Genomic DNA, 25,456 nt, shown 5'->3' on the forward strand with positions numbered 1-25,456 from the left:
TATATATATATATGTATATATATATATTGCTATTTTGAGACTGTTTTCAACTGGCTTTTTAAAAAATGGTACAAATGGCTTTTTAATGTGAGTGTACCATCTTAAAGATAAAAATTTTTTAGTTCCTTAAGAACATTTAACACTGAAACGGGAAAACATTTCTAATAAAAGCGAAGATTGAAGTCTTGGGGAGGTTGCACTGGTTTGTTTCGTTGCTTTACTGTCTAATATCTGATTGAATCTTCACTTTTTGTGTTAATTTGTTTCAGACGAAAGAACGAAACGTTGCATGAATTGGAAATTTAACGGACCGCACACATCCTGGACACAAACCATTTCGAATTTGATCTACTTTTAACTGTAGTTTTAGTTTTTCCAAATTAATTTTATTAAGTATTTGTCTTGTTTTCATCTGGGGTTAAAGGTCAAGGCAAACAGTATTAGTAAGATTATCATTGCTCGCAATACAAACAAAATGGTGTATTAATTTTGCCCAGGTTTTTTGTAAAAATGATTAAACTGATTATTTGAAGAGCAGAAAAATATCTTCCAGTTTTGTCTTGATAAAAATTCTCTTGTATTTGTATCAAAATCACCGCTCACCTTGAAATCACTATGAAATTCTCTGCTTTTTACACGGCTCTGTTCTGTTTTTCCATCCTTTTGACCTTAAAACTCTCTGCACATTTTTGAAACGCACAGTTGAGAAGAAGCTTAAGCTAGACGAGGCGAAAATCTCCCGGGAATCCGCGATGCATCGAGAAATGGAGCAAACACCCAGACGGTAAAACATAAATAGGAGCAAGATGCAGACAAGGGCACGGTTGCATCAGAAGTTAAATCTGTTAACTGTCAGCAGAAGAGCTGCAGGAAGTTCTGCGCCGAAGCGGCTGATGGGAGTGGATCGGTGCGGGTCGCGGCGACAGATTGAGAATGGCAGTAATGATGGTAGGGCTTTCATTTCTTGTTGCTCACCTGCTTTTATGACGGATTTTGTGGGCACGAGGCGGCTGAAAGCATTAGCAGCGCTTTTCACTTACTTGGTTTGAAGTCTCCAGAGTGTCCTGAACATGAAAGTGCCGTGCATGCAAATGGAGAAATGAAAATGAACCTTTCCTTACTTTGTTCTTTCCGTCTCTCCCTAAAGTCTTTAGTTATTCCTCCTTATCCTTTATTCATCTGCCTCTGTATGTGCAGAGCCACATTGTGAGCTTTGCTGCCTGACATTGGACCAGAAGGACGACGTTTTGCACCATAATGTCAATGTAAGCCTGAGTGTGGGCTGCTCTGATCAGCATTATTAAGGTTCAAATATCTTTTTTTTCTTTTCTTTTTTATTCCTTCTGATCTCGGTTCTCCTTGTTCTGATTTCTGTACGTTTGTTTACAACATGCTTTCACTTTAAAGAGTAGCTAAACCCCAAGTTAACATTTTTTAAGATAAAATGTATAATTTGGACCTTAGGGTTGTTACTATCTTCATGTTACTTTTCAAATTTTTACATTTCTGTCAAAAACTAGTTTAATTTTGCAATATTTGGCCTAAACAGTCTCACTGCTGCCCCCTTGGGGTTGAACTGTGGCTACTGCAGATAAAATTTCCTGTTGGTTGCAATGACACAACTCTGCATCTGGGTATAAATCCAATACAGAAACAATAAGATAGACATTATCAGATCACAGGAATAGTTCAGACCGTTTTAAAACCATCATGACATCTAAAAATAAGAAAAAAACAAAAAACTAAATTAACGTGTAAGGTAAAAACATCTTGAAATGCAATATGGTTATAGGAGAATAGCATTTATTTCTGTCTAAATGATTATGAACTGCTTAAAACACTAATTATTACTTATTTCTAACAATATTCTCCCTTATAAATTAGTAAACCAAGTATAGGTGGATAAATTGTTAAACTCGCCAGATGTTCTGTATTTTTGTTTGGACAAACCCTTGAGGTTTTCCTGTGTTTGTTTTGAGGAACTCGTGCCGTCTGGTTGCTTTTCCTTCTTTCTTCTCTTTCTCAACCTGAGTTTTTATTGATCGCTTTCCATTTTTATCAAACACAGAACAATTGTCAACATGAGGCAATACTTAATTTCTAACAAAGACAGACAGTTACAGGTATGAAGCAACTTTCAGATTTAATTTCCAATTTTTGAAGCAGCATGAATAATTTCAAAGACTAAGAGACCTACTTCATTGATTTTTCTCAGGACATCTAATCTGTTTCCACCATCTTTTTTATTTATTTTTTTTTTTTAGTGAAGTTCAGATTCCAGTCTCGGTGTGAATGTTTCCATTTTGTGGGTTTCCTCCATCAGACCCAATCAGTCCTATAGCATCAGTGGATCAGGTTGAAGCCACTTTCAAGTGACCAATTTTTTTGGCTGTATTGCTGAAGATATTTAATAAGTATTTGTCACTCATCTTCAGTGCCTCAGGAACGGCTCCGTGCAATAACAACATGGCAAGTTGACCCAAAATCGACTTTTCCAGATCATCCTTGATTTTTGTGCAGGACCAAAACGTGGGTGCGATTTGCGTCTGTGTCCTTGCAAACTGTGGTCCGTGTGCACCCCCTAGTGGCCCGCGAGGTACTGCATGTAAACGTATGCTTATTTGCTGTGACGTGAGCTCAAAGTGCAACACTACAGTTGACTTACCAAACGATTGTGTTTAAAAATAACAATGGGTAAATGGCTCAAGACGGGGTCACTAAAAAGAAAACCTGAAAATACTAGTTTCTGAGAGCGAGTTGCAAAACATGTTTTTGAACATTATAATGATGCATAGCATGCTGCAGACATGCAGATCTCTGTGGCCGTGCTGAATGCGATATGATGTTGACGAGATGAACAGAGCTGCACCCCACGCTGACTAACTGCATTTTTAACATAAAATAAAATAATTTACTTTAGGTGTTGAGGGTTAGGGTTGAGAGGTGAACAGCGCTGCGCCCCACGCTGACTAACTGCATTTTTAACATAAAATAAAATAATTTACTTTAGGTGTTGAGGGTTAGGGTTGAGAGGTGAACAGCGCTGCGCCCCACGCTGACTAACTGCATTTTAACACCTCATTTCAGGTTGTATGTTAAGATGCTGTGTTATTGCAGGGGAATATTTCTGGTCTAAAAGTGTTTGTTAAATCGGGTAAATGAAAAAAGTTTGAGAATCGTTGATCTAAAAAAACCTTTTTCTGCTTTAAAACTCTGTTATGACTTCAGAAATCCGCTGCTTGGTGAAACAACCAGAACAAAGGTCCAGCCATGCTCAGTCTTTCCCAGAGGTCAGCAGCGGCTAATAAAGCCTCCGTAACTTTTAGGACTCAAGACTCACTGCTGTGTACAAGAAGCAAATCCTCCTTTACTCCTAATTAACTCTCTGCTCTCTCTGCTCAACTTTTCTCTTCTCACAATGCCCTTTGCCATGCTCGTCTAAACGTTCTGTCTTTTTTTTTCTTTTTCTCGTCTTCATGTCTAACAGCCGATTCTCTGTCTTTCGGCAGAAAGCTGAAGCGGCTGCTCCTACAACCTCGCCGTCCTCCCAGGCTGACAAGACCAGATCAGAGGTTTGGGTTTCTTCTTTATCCTGCAAAAAAGTCTATCTCAGCTTGCTGTGTTGCAGCTTTAGACTAAGAGGAGGGTTAATGTTCAGCTCTTGTCCCTCTTAACCTGACTACTAAAATATTGTTTCATAAGTTTTATATGAATTGTGTTTAGACCATAAGCTGTTTTATACATCAGTTGTGCTGATAGTTCGTTTCACAAATTCCTGATTCCATTCTTACTTTTTGAAGTCTGCTGATACTTTTATTTAGTCATATTTACATGGTCAGTTTTCCTGGGTTCTGCTGGCTAAATAGACAGAAACTGATTGAAAATGGCAGCGTTCAGGTGTTAGTCAACATCATTTGTGAAGGAGTGAACGCCGCTGCAGTTTTCTGTTTTATTAGAAGCGATCAGATTGGAGCATAATGGCCTCCTAATGCTGCACAAACAAATTGGGTAATGCTAGCATCATTAGCTCCCAGCTAATGGAGTCAGAGACCTGGAGCGGGGCAGGGAGGTTTGGAGATAATATGTTCAAACTCTCTAATAGATGTTTACAAAACCGTGACGACGCCAGTCAGTTAATCAGTCAACACAAAATTACGTTTTTAAATGATAATTTGCTTTTTTTGGTGGAAAATTTCTTCCAGATTTGTAGAAATCATTTCAATTCAATTCAAATGATGTTTTTTAAACAAGGCCAGGATGGTTTAGATTCAAAAAGCATAATTTAAAAACTGAATTTTGTATTAATTAGGATTATCTGTAATAGTTGGATATATTTATGATTTATTTTTGTTTGTTTCATTTTTATCAAAGCAGATCTCTCTTGTAAATTAAATCTTGCATTTCAATTAGACAACCTGTGTAAATAAAGGTAAAAATAAAATCCAATATTTGTTTAATCTGAAGCATTAAATTAAGACAAAAAAAAGCAGAAAAATTCTGCAAAGAGGCAAATACACTTTAAATTTCATCACATTGGATTTATATAAATTGCTTTTAAGGTTTAGGTACAAAAAGCATAATTTAAGGTTATAATGTAAGTATATATTTTTTTATTTTTGTGTCAGATTTTTTTATTTTAACATTTCTCTTTTGTTAATCAGATCTTTGATCTTAGTGAAACAAAGATCAAATTAAAATGAAATTAAATATGAAAAATTTAAAAGCAGAATAAATCTTTCAGAGGAGCAAATGCTTTTTTATAGCACATTAGCTGCTTAATTGCTATAATTTTTCCTGCTTCTTGTTTATATCTGAGAAAAATAGTCAAGAGTTAAAAAATTTAAGCAATAAAGTCATCAGAGATTTTCTCATTGTGAGCTTTTTTCCTTATTTTCTGGTTTAAATTCTATTTTTCATCCTTTTACTCCTCCAAGATGAAAAATTGCAGCAGCTGCTGCAGTCAAAACAGATTCCCTTGTCTGGTTTGATTCCCATCCTCTTAAATATTGATCCGTACATACCTCTGTTCATCAGGATCCCAGCAGAAATATCAGCCTCTCCACATAAATAAATACTAATAACTAAGCAGCAAGTGGAGAGCAGAGGCATCCGAGAGTTATTGTTGCCATAATGGCAAGATTATAGGCTACGCTCGCTAAACTGCAGCCTTTCTGGCAACCATTACCTAAACCCTGTAGCCTCATTTGCACATAACGCAGCACACAGAAGCATTAACCTGAAAAAGTGCTGAATGATGTCTGCGTGTTAAATCTGCACACTGAGTGCACTAATATCACATTAGGGATACATGTCTACTTCTAGATGTGACGTACAGCAAACCTTTGTGATGCTGTAGCTTCAGCCTATGCGGCGTTTTAATTAGATGGGCTGGAGAGGAAGAAAACTGCCTTCATTTTGCTTTCCTGTCAAACATTGCATGTTAATTATGATCGGAGTCGAATTGATGGTGCTATTTTTACACCAAATAGGGTGTTTGTTATTTTATTATCTTATGTGGCTTGTTGAAGTGTAATTAAATGAATAATCTGAACTCTTAAGCCCATTTTGTACAGTGTTAATATCTCAAACTTTTTTTTTTCTTTTTTACATTTTGTCATGTTATAACTATGCTATTCAATGTCTTCTTGTATAATCACTTTTAAAATATGAATACAACGCTTGCCTTAAAAGGTTGTTTTACTCTCCATAATGTAACAGCAATGCTGGACAAAAGTGTTATTTTTAGAGGAATGAAAACATTAAACTCCCTTTTTTATATATATATTTTAATGTAGCTAATCCTTTTGATTTTATTATCTAAAGTGTTATAATTGGACATTTTAAAATTAATTAATATGTTACGTTACTAATGTTATATTAAGTGTGTGTAATTGTTTTAACAATGACTGGAGTAAAAGTGCTTTTATGATTTGGACCAAAGTTAGAAGTAGCTGTTGCCACGGCAACGGCTAATGGGAATCCAGATAAACAAACGACCACAAACTTTAATTGAAATTTGTGTGATATATAAACATAGAGTGTAATTTCAGAGTGAATTTAATATTACAGCCTAAGAATAACCATATAAAAAACATCAACTAATAATCTGAGAAGTGCGGCATGCATTTTTATTCACCGCCTCTCAGGCTCTGCACACACAGGAATGTTTTTTTTTTTCTTTTTTTCTAAAACAGGAAAGTTTGCAACCTTTTGTGTCCCATTTCCACACGTTTTGTTTTTAGGGGAAACAAAATGGATTCCAGACTGAAAATCTTACCTTTTTGTAAAAATGCTGAAACATTGGCTTGACTTTTACGTCCTGTACTCCTTGTTTAGTGCCACCTGCAGGCCTGGAGGTGTAAAAGTAGCATTTTGGGCCATTCAAAGTACTAAGGGTTATACTTCCTGCAATAAAATTGAAAATTCAAGGTAGAAAACATAAAATTTTAATATTTCCAAACTACATTTCTTTTTTTTTTCTAGATTTGGGATCTTAAATCTCAAGTTACGTTTTCCCATCTTGACTTTTGACTTCTTTTCTAATTTTCTAGGGAGTAATATTTTCTTTCTCGACTGCAGAAGGAGCATGACAAGAAGAAAGAGGAGAAGAAGAAAGAAAAGGATGCTGACAAACTGGAAAGACACAGCAACTCTAAGGTACAAATAACATAAAGTTTCAGCAATAAAACTGAACAACTGGGACAAAAATTCAGTTGCTATAATCTGAAAGTGTGTCGGTTTAACCAGGCATTACCAAAAACAAAGATGAAGTTGGAAACACCAAGCTAAACATTGTCAGTTTTAGTTAAAATTCTGATTTAAATGCTTAAAACATACTTTTTTGTGGTTATTTGCTGCATGGTGGTAGCTCCATTTTAGCTTTAGGGCATATAACTCAGCTGAATGATGTCACGTAATTTCTAGTAACATTTTCCATCAAATCACAAATATGAAAGATATTAAACTCGGATATTAAACCTTCATAAGTCTGTAAGAGAAAAATAACAGGTTGTGGCTGTGCTCCCTCTGTCAACATTACAGGAAAAAAGATGATTTGTTTGTTTCCTGCAGTGACACCACTGACTCACAAACACAATGGCTATTATGTGAAGAGGCAAATATAAACATCGCAATTTTACAAATTCCCCAATCTGAACAGCCACTGTGTAGAAATAAACACTAACTGACGGTCTCGCCTGCTGATAAATCAACGTTCCAACCAATGTCCACTATGTCTAGTTAGCCTAGCTAAGAGGGAATGTAGCATCCATAGCATCCATTAGATGTTAATCAGACTCACTTGATTAATAATCAGTAAGTGTGACCACCAATAGAAAAGCAAGTCTGGGTCATATAAATGTGTTTTAACAATGACAAAGTGGAAAGACATCAACAATAAATGAGAAGCATGTTAGCATATATTAAAGTTTTGTGGCAGTAATTAGAAAAGCACTGAAAAGCACTGATTACCGCTAATCTCACATGGAGGCTTTATGTCCCATACTCTTTATTTAGCGCCACCTGCAGGCCTGGAGGTGTAAAAGTAGCGTTTTGGGCCATTCAAAAAGTAGTAAGGGCTATGAGTTGTATGAAAGCGCTGAAGAGAAAAGCTACTTTTTTCTAAAAAGAGTGGCAGGATGGTCCACAAGAGCTCTGGACCATCCGCATTACTGGGTAGGATAGCACCTATTAGCCGCTATAGCTAGAGATGCACAAAACAAAACTATTCCAAAGTCGAATGAACAGGATTCTGTCACAAAAAAGTTAATTTCTTATCAGATTTCTATACGATGTGACTTATTTTAAGCTGAGAAAATCAATACCTGTGTTCTCTCTAGATATAAGTCTATACAGTTTGGTTTCTGTCAAGATACATGAAAGGATTAAATGAATTTCTCTTTTATACTGGACAGCTAATTTAATTTTACAAAATTGTCACTGTAGGAGACATTAGTGTTTTTTTTAATATCTTATATAACTGTTATGAATATTTTGATGCTCTACGAAGAAACAAGGCAATTAGTCCAGTTTTTGTCATTTATTGAAGTTACAGCAGATGCAGCGTGCCACAACAAGGAGAAAATAACACCACACACCTAGGTTCCCATGGCAACGGACTGACAACCGACCACTAGCCGGCAGAGCTAGTGGAGCTAGCTCTGCCGGCTAGCTCCACTAGCCGGCAGAGCAGAAATTGCATTTAAGTCTTATCAGGAGCATCAACAAAGAAAGAATCAAAGAACAGAACAGGACATAAAAACCACAACACATAACAATCAGTCTGTTACAGTTTCAGGTTTTCAGGCTTTATTTATAATTCGTAATTATTAATAGGTGGTCGTCTGAACACTAGCAGTAGGTGATTAGCTAATTTATGCAACTTCTCTACTGATGATCTGTCAGAGAGTCGGTGTGTGGGTTTTGCGCATAACATATTAGCATGAGTATCTTAATTTAGCTCTGTCAACATTTTTAACACAAAACCATGTCAGGATTTTTTACCATAACCTTCCTGAACTTAGTGCTAATTATGTAATCTGGCCTCCGAGCGACACAAAGAGGAGTACGCTCTCAGTTGGCAGAGATTTAGCTTCATACATACTGCAGCAGTAAACTAGAATGAAGCGAAAAGAGCTGCTGTCTGTGATGCATTATGAATTGATGTGTGACAAGAGGAAGGCCAACCTGATTCCTCATGGGGAAGTCCTCATCAACATTCATGTTGCTCACAGATGCTTTTTTGCATCAGTCAAGCACAGTGGCATAAAAATCCCAACGCATTGACCTCGGTTTGCTTCAAACAGGCCTCTGTCGCGGTAAATGTTGTTTTTGTCCTGTTAGCTTCACAAGTACCGACATTGCTGCTGGTATTTATTTCTAGCTACGTTTAGCTTGTTTCTTGCTTCAGACCAGCACTGGCAAAAGACGCGCCAATGTTTTGACAGAAAACGGGTGTAAAGGTAAGCGAAAGTCAACCATCAATGTCGCTGGATGGAAAGAAGTGACATCAAAATTAAATCTAAGCTCCTCTCTGTTTTCTTTTAATTGACTGCTCGTTAGTACTGGCTACAGCTGCTATGTAAAGGGATTGTGTGTGCATGTATAATCAGAGTGCGATCGGGGCAGTGAAAATAGGTATTTTTGGGTCATGGCTGGTAAATTCAGAGCATTTCCATGACCTGTGAAGCGAAGAGGGTTTAGTTTTGCTCCCAGCAGTATGACTTTCCGTGTGTGTGTGTTTCTTTTTATTTTGTAGGGAGCTAGAATATGGGCTATATGCAACCGTGCCAACTGTCATAAAAACCTGATATTTCTGTCATTTATTTCCACTCTTCACACAGATCAATCTTTGTTTCTTGTTTATTTATAGCTGTTTTTCCATTTACTGTATAAGTATTCTTAGAAAGTAAATTCACCCAATGAAAAAAATGGCAATTTCAAAAAAACTATTTTTTTTGCTTAAAAGTTTTGGTGCTAGGATCAGGTGGTTTTTTGGTTTATTACGTAAAACTACAATGGAAACACTTTCTTCACATCACACGAGTCATATGTTAGACAACCGGACATTCCTACTGGCGCAAACCACAAAGAAGACGACAACAGGAAGTATTTGGAGGATCATGGCGCTGCATGTTTTTTAATTTCTCATGTTGGCAAACTTGTTTACGTTTGATTTTAATTGGATTTCTTACTTAATGGAAACACAGTGATTAGAGAATTGTGTTTTTTCAGTAACACAATTTGTGAAATTAAACAAAATATTTAAAGCTGACTTATTTTGCTTTCTTGAACAGGTTAGGATAGCTCTATGGGCTATATAAAATATGTTCATTACATTTCTTTGCACAAAATCATTCTTAGTTAATGAGATTTCTGTCTGATCAGTTATACCTATTTTGAGTTGTTTTGGGGCCTCTTGTCATTATAAATCCAAATAAGCCACTGCTGTGAGCCACGCCCCTTAACTCAGCGTTTACACTTGCACCTGACAATGACTGTAAGCAAATGTGCATTTATGCAACCATACATCTTTGAAAAGCATTAATAGAGCCTCCTCCACAACCAACAAGAGTGCAGCAAGAGGTTTCTGGGTGGTAAGTCAACAACAAAATAATTGAGTTTTCCAGCAGCCATTGTACAACCAGCTGACCAAATGTGCTGGAATTCTGCTTGGGTTGCTACGTAACAGGCTGGGATTCATTTGGGTTGCTAGGTGAGAGGGAGTGCCTTCTGATTTGTGACACTACATTTTGCAGGTTTCTGAAAATTATTTTTGTTTTATTATTAGTTTTATTATTTTTATTTTTGTTTATGAAAATTTGGCTTTTGTTTTATGCTCTTAGAAGAATCTGAGAACCAAATAGAAACATCAAAATGTGCATAACATTTCCCCTTTAGCTAACCACAGCTACTTCATGATTTGATTCCATGTAAGGCCAGGTCAGCTAGCACAGATAATCTCTGCTTTGTGTATTTTTCAGGTTGTCTTTGTTTGATATTAATGTTAGTTTCACGATCTGAAACGTTCAAGTGTGACAAAATCTGAAGCACAAAGACGGTAAGAGGACAAACGGTTCTTGGTGTGCCGGCAGCGACATGCGTTGTTGTTCGCCTGCCCTTCATCCCTCTCCTCCTTATCAGCTGTTCTCCCTCCGCTGAAAAGCCCCCGTGTCAAGGAGACATTTGAGGACATTCCCCGTGTGTGTTGGATTGTGTGTGTCAGTGCAGAGGAGAGACAGAGAAGGAGAGACTTGTTAGTCCAAGTGCATGCTGCCGTGCTGAAAGCTGTTTAATCTTTGGTGCAGCGGGGAACATGCTGACAGCCATGCTTTTCTCTTTCCCCCTCGTTTTTTCTTCTTGGAGTGTGAGATTTCTGCTCTTCCTGCCCCTGAAGCAGAGACCTGCTGTACTATGAAGACACAATGTGATCTTGCATCAGAACGTGTTCATGAGATGAAGTACCCACAAAAAGACAGTTTTCACATTCAAGAGGGGCGAACCATGAGCAGTTCATTCCTTAACTTCCTCCAAACATCTAATTTTTGAAATGTGATGTTATTGATTAAACAGTATTTCTCAAACTTTTCCAGGACCGCTTACCACATTTAACACTCATAGACCACCTAACTTCAAATTGCCTTTGCAATAACACAACACCTTACTATAAACAACCTGAAACAAAAAGATTAGTCTCATTGCAAAAGCTCATTGCTTTTGTTCCTCCTAATGTGCAAAGTGTAAGTGTAAATGTGACTGGCCACAATAAAACTATGAACGAGCCGAATAGTTATTTACATAATAGAAAACACATGGATATCAAAAACGTTCTCTGTGTTGTGTGCACTAAGCATGATAAAAGAAATAGACTTGAGTTGCATTGGCAAAAATATTTTCTTTCAGCCAGTCCAACATAAATAATTTTATTTTAGATATTAAAATGCAGTTGGTCAGCATGGGGCGCAGCGCTACTCACTGCCTCATCACAGCCATATCGCATTCAGTACAGCCGCAGATCTAAATCTGCATGCCTGTGGTAATAGTGTCAACAACAAAAGTTCTGCAACTCAGCCTGAGAAACTTTCCACCGGGATCTTCACTTTAGTGACCCGGCCATTTATCTGTTGTTATCCTTCAGGAAGCTAACTATAGCGTCACACTTTGAGCTCATCTCATGCACTACCTTACTGACGTAAGGATCTGGGATGTTTTGATGAGGGTTAAAGAAATCATGACATTTTTAGAAATATAGTTAAGCATGTCCTGTTTAAGAAGATTGTGCTTTTTCCTTAAGTCAGTTCAGGCCCTTTGAATGACACTCCTTATTTTGCTGTTGTGGCAGTAGTGTCATATTTACCTTAATCTTGCAGGGGAGCTCATCTGTCGTCACTCGTTAAGGTTGTACAGCTGAAGGTGAGCAAAGAGATCAAGGAAAATGAAGTAAGACATTCATTATGTAACAGAGTTGGTCACATAGTAGTAATGATTGATAATGCGGGTTGTGTATTTATATCATATTTTTATTATAACAAATGGATTTTTCTCAACAGAGGATTTTATGGAGTTCAGTGTTACAGAATATAACAATTTGTTACTGGTTCAGTGCTGCTATGCTAAATATGAAAAATATGATTGTTCTAGTTAATCGAAAACCAAAGGTAAAAATGAAATGTGACCTATTATGCTTCCTTAAACAGTTTGGGATAGGCCTATAGGCAGTACAGAACATTTTTTGCCCAAAATTATCCTCACGCAATGAGATTTTAGTCTGGTCAGTTCTGCCTAATTTGAACTCCCTTCAGAGTCACTTTAAATTCAATAATTATACAAATTTGCATCTTTGAAAAGCAGAAGCACAACCAACAAGAATGCAGCACATGCTTTCTGGTTGATAAGTTAGCAACAAAACACTTCTCTTTTCCAGCAGCCATTGTGCAGCAGTGGCGCAACTGCACATTATTCAGGTGGATGCGAAAACATAAATCCTCCCCCACCCCCGAAGGAAGGAACGTCAGCGTAGAAAACATACGCTCGCCTCCCCCCCGAGGCGAGGATACGCTAAGTGTGAAACTCGCGCTAGATTTACCTCATTATGTGCGTGAGGTGAAGGAGCGTAAGGCGCGCTGAAGTGTATGGGAAAACATAATCGGCACCCTCCAGACGGGGTTTTGGCGCCCCCTCTGGTGCTGCGTCCCTATGCGTTGCATGCGCTGCATACCCACTTTTTGCGCCACTGTTGTGCAGTGCATCCAGCAGTAAAACCAGCTGACTGAACATGCTGGAGCTCAGATTGGGTTGCTAGGTGACGGGTGCAATTCCTCTGTGGTTGCTAGGTAACGGCACAGTGCCCGTCGATCGCGACTCAATAATTGGGAGGTTTTTGAAATGGCTCATTTTACAGACACCAAAAAAGATTAACTTATTGGCAAAAAATGGCTGGGTGTTTTTAAAAGCAGTAGAAACCCAAGTGTAAGTATAAAAGTGTGCAAATGGTGAATTTTGCTTATTAGCAACATGAAGCCTTTGTTTGCACAAACTTGTGTACTTGTTTTTACTGCAGCTGATGAAAACTTTAATTGAAGTTTGTGTTGCGTAGTTGGGGGAAATGTGTTCAAGATCTTGCCGCCTTCATGTTTTTAATGCATTTCTGCTCCAGACCCCTGATTTAGATGGTTGAATTAGCTGCTCTGCACTGAGTTCTGCAGCAGCATGCCAATGAGCCTTTCATTTAAATCAGATGTGCTCAAGCAGGGAGACAACTAAAATCGACACAATATTGGACCCTGAGGACCAGGACTGCCCAGCCCCGTTGAAGAGCGTGTGTGATGTTATCTGCTACACCGAGCAGCTTGTGCAGCATCTTTCTGTCCTGTATTATCTCTACAAGCTTCAGATCAGTCAGCACATAATTCGGTTTGTTCATTTCTTGGCTGAGTTTAGGCATGGCATCAATATTCATCCTGATTCAAACACATGTAGACATCTTTGGACTTTTATGACAACACCAAGCATTAAGATTTGACTCTACAACTATCGTTGTGGTTTTTAAATCAATTTTTTAAAAAAAAGGCAAACTCTGCCTAGAAATCTGTCTCAGTTCAGTTGACGTGAACTCTGGTGCAGTTTGAATTTATATGTGAATGCCAAGCAGACTGGAGACCGCTCCAAAAGCAGGAAACAGATGATAGCGCAGGGCAATCTGGGTAAATACAACCAATACAAACTCAACAGTCTAACGCCAGTGGCAGAAATATCTGGGGATCGTTTGCCAAAGGGAAAAAAAAAGAAATGCCACAACCGTTAAAATCTGACCCCACTTCATCTTTGTTTTACATTTCACAAAGAAGGAAGTTGCGCTCAGTGTCTTCTTCAGAGGTTTTTGTGTCGTTTCCTTCAGTGGTTCTTGGTGCAGCGCCACCACAGGTGAGTTAGGGAGCAGGTTTTCCAAAGGGTTTTATCTGAAAATGTAACAAATGTTGAGATTTTTTCCCCAAATCAAACCAAATCTACTGGATTCTCGTGTGAAAACACCCAAATACAACTACAACTTTTCATCTGCTGCAACTTGTTAAAAAGAGACAATTTTTTGTCTTTAACAAAGTATTTTAATTGCAATATTGTGACTAAAGTGCCAGTTCAAACAGGTTTCGTTCCCACACCCACAGTAAAGTATTACCATTCAGTAAGACTAACCTCCATTGACTCGCAGTCAGAAGCAAAAACCTTCTGGTTCAGATTTCCTTTGCTGAAGCTGAAATGAGTTCATTTTCTCCTTTTAGTAATTCATGTGGTGTTTTTCTCCTTTACTCAGTAGCATAGCGTCTTGATTGTTGACCTCCACCAGTCACTCAAGCATCTTTTCAACTGAACTCCTTCATATTGAATAGCGTGTAGATGGATAAATGTCTATAGATACTTGTATAAATATGCATACTTTTCAACTCAGTCTTCTTTTATTAGACTTGCAGCAGATATGAAATACACTCTTCATTCAATCCTACAGTAAGAAAATCCACACAGTACGATTTTATACAAGTAGGCTCTGAAAGTAGAATATCAAGTGGTTGTCTTTCTTCTCTCTGCTTTTTTGTGAACTATTTTTATCCAGCTAGATTGGGACTGCCAGAGCTCACCTTTGTGTCTTTCTCCTTACTTCCAATCCAGTGCCTCCAGCCAATAATTAAACTGCAGCACTGATTGGAAGCTGGCATCTTGGAGGATGTGTTTGCACTCAAGGCTTCAAAAAGACTGAGTACAAAAGAAACGTACGATTTATTCTCCTGCGCTTGGCTTTCAGGTGATCTTATTTTTAATTACAAGGAGGGATTGGACTTCCAGAGGTCTATATTTTTCACACTGGATGAGATTATATGTGGGAAACTGTGATAAAAATTACCAATATTCTCCTCTTATGTCCTTTTTTAATGTTAAAACCTGCTTTTATTTAGCCCTCAATGAACAAAAAGGTACATTAATGGCAAAGTATTGGGTGTACTCAACCAATAAGCTGTTAACCCTCCTTGCTTGTTTGGAGTTGTTATAATTATAGCTAAAAGCCCAACGTCGGATCTGTACACCAGTCAGCACTTTCTGATCACCCACCTAATGTTGAAGTGGCCCCTTTGTTGCTATTAAGGTTCCCATCGCTGCACAGAACATAAAAAAAAAGAAGAAAAGATTAGGAGCTGCTCAGGGATCCGCCAGCCCAGACGCTAGCCTGTAGAAACAGTTTGATGGTAACGAGGATGTAGAAACGGCCTCAGATCTAAAAATATGTCAAGAGCTCTACAATAAATTAATCTTTTAATGGCATCGCATTATTTCGCACCCCCTGAATCACAGTATAAAAGACACAAAATGAAACCTGGAGATATAGGTACACAGTAAAAATGCCAGTGCTGAATTGACACCCAAAAGTGTCTATATGTGTCCAAGCTGGTGTTAAATTCAACAATACAGAGTGTCACATTGACATTACAATGGTGTTAGTGTTAAAATATATTAAAAGTAACACCAGTGTAGTGTTGATCACAAAACATAATGTTGTGTTAAAAAAGTAAATAATTAACCCACAAGGTGCCAATATCAATCAAATCCAGTGGAAAATATTCAAAACAATGAACAGAAATGGAAAGTTTATCTTTTCTTAACCCATTTCAGTATTATAGACCAATGTTAATTTAACAAGAAAAATGGGTGTCAATCTTTTAACACTTTCAAAAGTGTTACTTTAACACCTGCTGACTTGGACACATATAAACACTTTTGGGTGTTAATTCAACACTGGCATTTTTTCTGTGTATTAATAAGTTAGTGCAGCTTCACAGCAAATGGAAAAATAACGCAGAAAAACTGCTAAATGACAACTCTGTTTTAGACCAAAACCTGCACCAGAGCACCCATTTACAACTTTTTCTAACCAGTTGGGATGCTTTAGAACAGGGGTGTCCAGAGTCGGTCCTCGAGGGCCGGCATCCTGCATGTTTTAGTTCTCTCCCTAGTGATGGTAACAATCTCCTCAGCAAGTCAATGTTCTGCTTAGGCCTTTTAATAAGCCATCATTTAATGCAGGTGTGTAAAACCAGGGAGAGAACTAAAACATGCAGGATGCCGGCCCTCGAGGACCGACTTTGGACACCCCTGCTTTAGAAAAATCAGCCTATGGTTTTCTAGAGAACCAGGAAGTCAGCCGCTTTATTTAAGTCAGATTTGTTTAGACTTGGTTTCAGAGTTATTTAATCGAGTGAAATAACCTTGACAATGATGGGAAATCTCTACTGAGACACTGAGTATTCCCCCCTTGTATTTTTACAAAAACACTCCTTGATTTTCAGGGGGAGACTCTTATTATCTCTCCAGTTGTTTTCATTCTCTCCTCACCTTCATTGATCTCCATATCTCCTTCATTTGTCCCCACCGCTGTCTCCCTCCGCTTCCCTTCTCCTAACTCTCTGTGTGTCTGTGGCAAACACTGAATTACTGTCACCCAGTAAGACGGCTGCTGCATGTTGTCTTTGTCTACCAACCCATGAATAAATAATCAAAAACAACAAGCGGCTGCTCTCCTGCATGGACGATGGTGTCACTCGTGGTGGTTCCTAATGGAAGCTGAAGACTGCAAAAACACAAAATCTTACCAGGCTGTTTTGGTCTAGTTTCTTGTGCAAATATCATCGTACACTTATATAAGAGAAACTAAGTTATTGTGATACATTTTTCAGTCATATCTTTCAGCCCTTGGTTCTCTCTCACTTCTCTCGCCCTGTTTCCCCTCACAAGCAGTTTGTGTCAGCTGAGAGAGTCAGTTGGTTGTTCTCAATAGTTAAATACATTTTTTGAAAAATGGTATCTTCTGTTGAGTATCCATTACCCAATCGATTGCATGTATATAGTCACAGTTCAATATTTTGGTCTTTTTGAGTTCTGCACCTAAAAATTAACCAAAAAATAAAAATAAAAACTAAATCTACTACTACAAAGCTTTAGAAAAATGCAGTTGCTGCTTATTTTTACTCCTGAGCTGTATTTAATAAAAACTAAACTAAAATGTAATAATATTTAACTAAAAATTAATTAAAACTAACAAATATACCCTAAAACTAACCGAAATTGACAAATAAAAAGTCTAAATTAAATTAAACTGACCTAAACCTACTACAACCCTGCTCTGTACGTTGAGACTCATGAGATTGGGTGTGACTGAAGAACACAAACATAAAGCAGCAGGAGGACGAGGAATTACTGAGGCTAGAAAAATATCCATGGTCGATTGGAGTTAGTTTGAGCGGAGGGTGTGAAGGACAGCCAAAGAAGCAGCGCTGTGTAGCTAACAGAGTCTCACACCTTCTCCCACACACACACACGCACACACACACTCACACTCTTCATGCATCACGGATGTGCAGTCAAGGGATCAATAGTGCAGCAATGAAGAAGCTGGTGCATAAGGCGGATTTGCTCTAGTGGAGGAAAGAGTCCGGTTTGCAGTTTAGCCAGGAAACACACATACACCAAAGATGGAGGTGAGGATGAATGCACGCACTGACCCAAATTAATTCAGATATGCACAAACACCTGCACAGAGCGCATCACTTCTGCTGAGGTTGAGCACCGCTCTTTTTTGGTGCTGCATTTTCAGCATAATTCCAGACACATAAATCTAACTGAACTATTTAACTCCTTCAGGTTCCCCTTTTCAATTGTGTTTAAGCATGTAGCTAAAAATAACAGCTAGTTTTCTGTGACTGAGTCATGCTGTGGCTGTTTTTATTCCACTTTTCTACTCATAACCAGTCTGTGTTTTACTCAGTGGTTTGAACTCTGTTGGTCCGCCTACAGTGAGCAAACGTTACTTCAAGCTAAAAAGTAAACAAGCTAATAAGGTCCAATCTTGGTAATTGCTAATTGAATAGAACAGTCTGTGAGCATTTTTTGTCCTTCTGAGCCTTTGTTTACAAAACTAAATAAAATAAAGTTTTCTGCTGATTTTACATTTTTTCCGCCCATTAAACTCCTCCAGAGACTGAATCGTCTCTTGATGTCCTGCCAACTTCTTTCTTTCTGAATAGACGCTCGAGATTTGTATTTATGATGGCTGTTAAAGTCACTCGCTCAGTGAAACCAGAAAAGCATTCATAAAGAACCATAAACCCAATTACTTTATCCAAAAAAATGGTTATTTTGAGCTTTGTGGCAACAATGTGAGCATCAATCCGCCTCCTTCACGGCTCAAATCAGCTTACACTGCGAGTTTGATCGCAGAGTTGCCCAGAACACGTCACGGATGCACAAATGTTCATACAGCTTTGATTTCTTCTGTTAAAAACTCGGGGGGAAGTGTGCGACTGGAAGAGTAGGAGGAGGAAAAAGAAGAAAAATCCAGCTGTGTGTGTCCCTTGAATTTGAAAATATTCTTGGATTTTCTGCTCCAACACAGGTGGGCATTAAATCTAACCAGCTAATCCTGAACCCGAGGCGGGCTGTCACTCTCGCAACCGCAGCCTAAACAAGATTCGTAACGCTCAGAATGCTCTGCTGCTTAGTGACAAATAAGATTCACCTCTAAATACACCTGCTTTAAATTGGAGAGTGTGTGAGTTTTTGTGTTTGTTGACGGGGTTTTATTTGATTAGCTACTCTTTCCCTGAACACCGCCGTCACGCTTCAGGCGTCAGACCGCAGCGTGACCTTCCACCGCCACCCAACTGTGTGTGTTTGGGGTGTTTGTGTCCCTGTGGATGCTTGCTTTTCGAGCCTCTGTGTGTGTTTAGGTACCAGTTTGTGTTGGCAAGAATTACTGGACTACGTTTGCTGCCTTTGAAGGAAATGCAGGTTTTATTTGTGAAGGAATTTAAGGTGTTTTATCAGGAAAATTAAGGAACAAAGATGAAGAAAATATCAAACATAACCTGTTAATATTTTGGTAGAAAGTGAGCCATTTCAAATTCCCCCCTCTTGTTAAATCACATTAAACAGCCGCTGCACCGTCACCTAGCAACCCCAGCCAAGCCAAGCCCCGTTGCCTAGCAACCCAAGCGGAACTCTAGCATGTTTGGTCAGCTGATTTTACCGCTGTGCGCACTGTACAATGGCTGCTGGAAAAGACGACTGTTTTTTTTTTGTTGATTTTACCATCCAGAAACCACTTGCTGCATTCTTTTAGGTTGTGCAGGAGACTCCACTTCTGCTTTTCAAAGATGTACGGTTGTATAACTGAGCACCAGTTTGCAGCCATTTTCATGTACGAGTGCAAATGTTGACTTGATCAGCAACATCTTATATCGATTTGAAGTGACAAGAGTCCCTAAAACGGCTCATACACAGAAATGAGCAGACCAAAATCTCATTATCTATGAATAATTTTGTTTTTAACCCTAAGTTTCAAATCTCCGCCTGGATATTTTTGCTTATTTTAATTGTATGAAGTTCTTTAAATGGCCTGTGAGTACATATTTTGGCCCATTTCTCCATAACCGGAGCAGTTATTTACAACATGCAGTCTATTAAAAGTGTTCCATCAGATTAAATTGAAGTAAAACATGCTCCCTGCAGCGGCGGGAGTGTAATTACCGTAATAACCGGATATTGGAAAGCGCAACGTCTCCTCTTTCAGAAACTGTTGGAATTTTTCAGATTGCGCAAAAACATCATAGAGTTACGGAACCGCAAAGCTGGCTTGTAAAAATGTGTCTTCGGTGACCCATTTCGGCTGATAAGAGACATGGCTAAGGTAAATTGCTAAGATGTGATGAAATAATCTTTGCTGGTTTAAGAAAGCCAATAATTTCTCCACATGTCAGGTTTGTAAGTGTTTGCTAGTCATAGCAGCAGCATTTTGAATGAATTGCATCTTCCTTCCCTCCTCCTGTTTGGTCCTGACAGTTGAATTTTTACGGTATATTTTATTAATGGAGCTAGATTATCCCCTACTTATTGGTTTCACCTTAATCAAAGAGATTAAAATGTCATCTGCTCTTAACTAGAAAGAAGCCTCAAGAAATAGTATAGAGTTTGGACCACTAGCATTGGGACAACTCTACAAAGTATTCAATTAATTACCAGACATTCCCATTTATTTATCTTTTTCAGTGTATTATCCAGTACATTATGAGCCACTGTGTGAAACGCAGCGCTGACATGCATGAATATCTTCTTTACCTGTGTATGCCGGCATGGTTGCAGTTCACTGACGGCATGATGAGAGTCACATGGATGGAAAAGAGACGAAGAATTGCTAACGTGTAAAATCTCCCTGTGTGACAAAAGCTTTTAGATTGTGCAGATGTGTCTGTGTGTGTCACCAACTGAGTGACAGATCTTGTTGAGTGATGGAGAACAGCAGCAGTGCAGCTCACTGGGGTGTAACACACACACACACACACACACACACACACACACACACACACACCTCTCTGGATATAGACAGCTGTGTGCATTGGTAATGCCATTTCAGCTCACTTCTCTTCACTTCCATCTCCTGCTTTTGGTCAGCTGCCCGTTCTCGCCTCCTGTCATTTTTTCCTCCGCCATCTTTTCCAATCTTGGTCGCTGTATTTACTGTCCGCCCCTCTACATTTATGCACTTTTATCTTCTGCTGATTGTGTTTACTCCTCACTCTTTCTTACCCACAGATTTTCCTCTCACAGAGAGGAGAAACAAGCTGCTCTTTCAATAGGAGGGAGAATATCAGCCAGGTGCTTCTAATCAATCTACTCGAATGCATTTGATTAACTAATCATTGTCACCGTGACCGCCTCTGTAAACCAGGAGCATTGATGTGTCTGCAAACACAATACTGAGGCGGAACGACATCAGCAATGGCCCTGGAGAAGCAACTGTGCCTGGCGATCAATATGGGAAGTGTTAAAAGCCTATTTCCAAACAATTTAAAGTTCATCATTCTGCATTAATGACAAGTGGGAAACGTTTAGGACAGCTGCCAATCCTCGAAGGAGTAAATGTCCCAGCAAATTCAGCTCAGTGTCAGACTCTGAGACACTGCAAATACCCCTGGGCTCAATTTCAGCCTCAGTTTATGACACTACAGTAAAAACATTTAAAGTGTTTGGCTTTTTCTGAAGGAGCAGCAAAGTTTCATAATGCACAGAACCATGTTGCTAGAAAAACCAATGCAAAATTAATTATCTCATACCAATCGCTAAGCATGTGACCTTGTTTTCTGTTATGAGATGGACGATGAAATAATCTTTATGACATGATATTCTAGAGCACGTGTGTCAAATAGAAGGCCCGTGGGCCAAATCCGGCCTGCCGTAGCTTTTTATGTGGCCCTCTAGATTCTAGACTAAATATTAAATGTGCTTAAATAATTTTTTGTCAGTCACATCAATGCAGTTTTTATCTCTTTACTGCCAAATTACATCAATCAGTCCCTCCAGTTTCTTGAGAATTATTGTGGAAATTCACACATAATCAATAAATCTCTGCACATTTTTGTGCTAATAATATAATTAACATAATTATGACATAATAGGGAATTTATTGCAGATTTTTCTCAGCTGCCTCAACCTTAATTGCAACAGTGTCATTCTTATAGCATGTATGTAATTTGGTAGAGTAGCCTTTCACAGAGTTTTAAATGGTTATTTTTGTAGTTGTTTTGCTGTCATTTAACATTAATAATGAGAAACCAATGTTACAAAAATAATCAAGGATATAAACTGAATCCAAAAAACCAATATCCACCTGGCAGATACCTCATCTGATGAACACAAAGGCAAGAAGTGATGCTTTTATGAAAAGGGCTAGATGAGATTTAAAAGAAGGTTGTGAATTTGGCATTTAGCTTTTGCATGCAAAATTTATCAGGTGAACAAAACTGGCTGACATCTCATCAGCAAAACAGCACAGAGAACAAGCTGGCAGAGGCTTGACATTAAGCTTTTATGAATTCTGCACAGCGAAGCAACAGGTTGAGTAAACTGAAGCTGGGAAAGAGAGAACACCTGAAATCCACTAAATCCATTATATTATGATAATCAATTTCCACAAATCTAGTTCTTACAATGTAGGAATTGTGTAATAAAGTGAACATTTACATTTGAGCTGTGAAAATGCAGAACTGCTGAAGACTTGACGCGATCTCTTCTTTTCTCTTTAAAGCTGCGCCATTATCTCTTGCTAGCAAATCCAACCATTTTCAGATTTAACGCTTTTTACTGTAAGCTAATAAAAACACGAGCTGCTCATTAAAACTTTATATTGGATGAAGGGGATCCTGCTGCCAAAAAAGTCCAAAAGAAAACGAAACAAGAATAAACGGCGCTGGAGCTCAGTCTGTAAAATTTGCGTTACTGTACCCTATGCTAATGCTAATGCTACAAAATATTAGCCATGTGTAGTAGCTAATGTTTCTCATTCAGTTGTGGTGAAAAGGAAACATGAGGCAGATTCAGAAAGAAATCTAATATTTAAAGCTCTTGAAAATACGCAGATGCAGTCCAGAGAGGAAATGTATGGAGGACTGATCCTGCCAAAATCAACAATAAAAATATATCGAAATAAATGGTGTCAAAGTGATTATTGTGGCAAATATCACATCTACAAAAGAAAAGGGAACTTTCCCAGTGTATTTAAAAATACAGAATGATATAAAGTAGTAATCATTTTCCGTTTTCCAACCATTTAACTTTCCATTTTATTTCCAATTTTATTATTTTTTTATTTTTCATATTCTGCACTCATTCAACAAATCTTTTGTTTTTCTAAAATCTATTTTTTAATCATTTACAAATGTTTGCGCTTCATTCCATCAACCTGCCAAAGGTAGGAAGTTATCATAAGTAAAAACTAATAAATGCTACGTCCTCTCTTAAATATTATAGACACCAGAAGGATGTTAGTTTTCCTCTGATTTTAAATATTGCCTTACATCTGTCAGCATCTTTTTTGAACAACAGTGGACGGTTTGAGCTTTTCATCAAAATGTCATTCAGGATTTTCTCTAATGAATTTTCGCCCTCTCATAGCGTCTGTGTAGGTTGTAGCACTGAAAGACAGCCTGATGTCAATTTATGTAAACTGTAAATTAAATTGACAGCCGTAAAGGAGTCTGGGTTTTTCTCCCCAGCCTGCAGTGTTACCAGATTTATTCAGCTTTTCTTACAGGATATTTCTGGATATAAATCCTATTCAGTTTATGCACAGTTCTCACGTTAGTCATTGGTCAAGGCTGAGGACTCACTTCCAGCAATCGCATATTTTACAATTCAAGAAAGACGGCTGAAGCTTTCCTATTCAATGAATAATTATACAAAGTAACCTTGAAACTTTTCAGTCTACATGAACTTTAAATTAAAGTCTATTCTTACAAATCCCCTTCCTCAGCTGAAGCTCTTCCTCCTTTTCTTTCTGCAAATGTAATATTTTCTGCATTGCTTTATCCGTTTCTGTGACCGCAGCACAAAACATAAATTTACTGCTAAACACAAATGACCTTCCTGCTGCAGTTTGTGCTGCTGTTGTTGAAGCTTTGCTGCAGCACCAACACACATCAACCCGCAGCCCCAGCATCCTTGATTAGGCATGGTCACGGTAATTGTTTTCATTGCCTTGGATGGAAACGACATTGAAGCTAATGTGGTCCATTGATCTTTTTGTTCGGAGGGAAATTGGGTTTGTTACCAACGTTGTAGATCCCTCGTGGACCACGTGTTAACCCCTCTAAACTCTGCTGTTTCTCTCCATTCTTCACCGTCTTTTTCGTTTTTTTGTTGTTCTAAGTTAACTCTCTTTTGCAGTTTGTCTTCCAGTTAGGCTCCCACTGGTGTTCAGTGTGGTGTTTATTTTTATGTTGGGCATTTAAACAGGAGATAAAAGTAACATTCAGTGTAAAGTGTGTAAAAAACTCGTTTTTGGTATTCAAAGCAGTTTTGATCACAAAACTGCTTGAAAACTGCAAACCCTTTGGAAACTTTATTTCCACAGGGTTTCTCCCAGTGTATCATAAGCCTGGCGGGCCACCAGGCCTTACTTATGCCCCCACCAGGCTTAGCATTGCTTATTTACTGAATTTTTTTTTTTAGTGTTGGCATTTTTAAGACTTTGTAGTTGGTGTTCAGATATTAATCTTCCAATTTACCAATAACACATAGTTATCAAGTGATATTTTCAAATTTCCTGTCAACATTAAATATTTTTTAGCTCAAAAACATGACGGGTCGCTGGATTGAATGACTGCCTTTGCAAACAACTACCAGGCTTAGCAGCGCATGAAAACATGACATTTAAAATTAGGATCAGACCAATAAAAAAATTACTATTTTTAATAATGGAAATATGGAGTTAATGAAAAGTATGTTTAATACCTGCTTAAAAGTTTTTATTTTCAAAATATACTTTAATTCTTACAAACTAGACTCGTGAAGACGAATATTTTAATTTATTGAACATGAATACATTTTGTTTGCCATTGCTGTAAACGTATTTTTTGGGATAATCTGGTGGTGTATTTAAAATATAGTTAACTTGAAAGGTCACCATAGTGTGACATAAATATCATCAGGTTCCTAATATCATCCAATGAAAGTTTATTTGTGAAAATAAATGGTATTTATTTGTGTTTTTTGCTGATTTTTTTGTGTGTGTTTGCAGTCAGAGTGCAGATCCAGCCCCAAGAAAAGCACCGAACCGGCCGTGGATCTGTTGGGCATCGGTAAGACGTAACATTTTACCTTTAAAGTAGAGACGAGCAGGATAAGATATATTTCCTTTTTTTAGATAACTGCATGGCACAGCTTTCCAATTCAAATTATTGATCCCAAAGGGAAATTTTATTCATAGCATCAATAGTATTTTCTTTAACATTAACTGAAATTTATAGTGATTATAAATCAAAATTCCTATCAAGACAAGACATTTTTCATAATAAATTGCAAACGAATCAATAAAAGCCCACCGGTTTTTTGTTTTTTTCTGTGCTACAATAACTTTTATGTAGATTTAAACCAGCTAAATAAGTGGCAAAATTAAAGTTTTGAAACATTCCAGCAAAGTGATGAAACCTTTTAGTTGTTTATTTGAGGAGCTCTGTTAGCAAGTCAAAAGCTGCAGGATTGTTTTCAAGAAATGGAGCCAATTAAACCTTTTAGCTGTGAAACGGTTCATGGGAAGCAAAGACACAGAAGAGGATGACAAATAACCGAGTAAGGAACGATCAGGAGTGTTGTACTCCTGTCAGAACATTAATTGAGCAGCTCTCAGCCGCATCATGGAAAGCAAATAAACACTCTCCTGTTGCATCTTCAAACGGCTACAAGCCAACTTGACAAGCATTTCAGTGCATTTCCTGTGATCCCTGCACACCCAGGCGTGGCGTGATGTTGTTCACACACGGGTATTTTCACATATTGTACATAATTGGACCTCTCCTGATGGCGCAGGAAGACTGAAATTTGCTGATCCTCCTCCTCACTGGTTGCAAATTATTTCCTTTTACAT

The 25,456-nt window shown here is 38.1% G+C and overlaps 1 protein-coding gene across 3 annotated transcripts in view; it reads left to right on the forward strand.

Annotated features, from left to right (window-relative positions):
* Positions 1-25,456, forward strand: part of LOC103137613 (stromal membrane-associated protein 1-like) — a 79,271-nt gene that overhangs the window by 26,295 nt on the left and 27,520 nt on the right. For all 3 annotated transcript variants that reach the window (XM_007551419.2, XM_007551420.2, XM_016671209.1), the window contains exons 5-7: positions 3,510-3,572; positions 6,580-6,657; positions 24,611-24,671. In XM_007551419.2, coding sequence (XP_007551481.1) covers positions 3,510-3,572; positions 6,580-6,657; positions 24,611-24,671 — 202 coding nt within the window. The remainder of the gene's footprint in view (positions 1-3,509; positions 3,573-6,579; positions 6,658-24,610; positions 24,672-25,456) is intronic.

This window comes from Poecilia formosa, unplaced genomic scaffold (genome assembly GCF_000485575.1).
Source record: "Poecilia formosa unplaced genomic scaffold, Poecilia_formosa-5.1.2 Scaffold42, whole genome shotgun sequence".
NCBI classification, from domain to species: Eukaryota; Metazoa; Chordata; class Actinopteri; order Cyprinodontiformes; family Poeciliidae; genus Poecilia; species Poecilia formosa.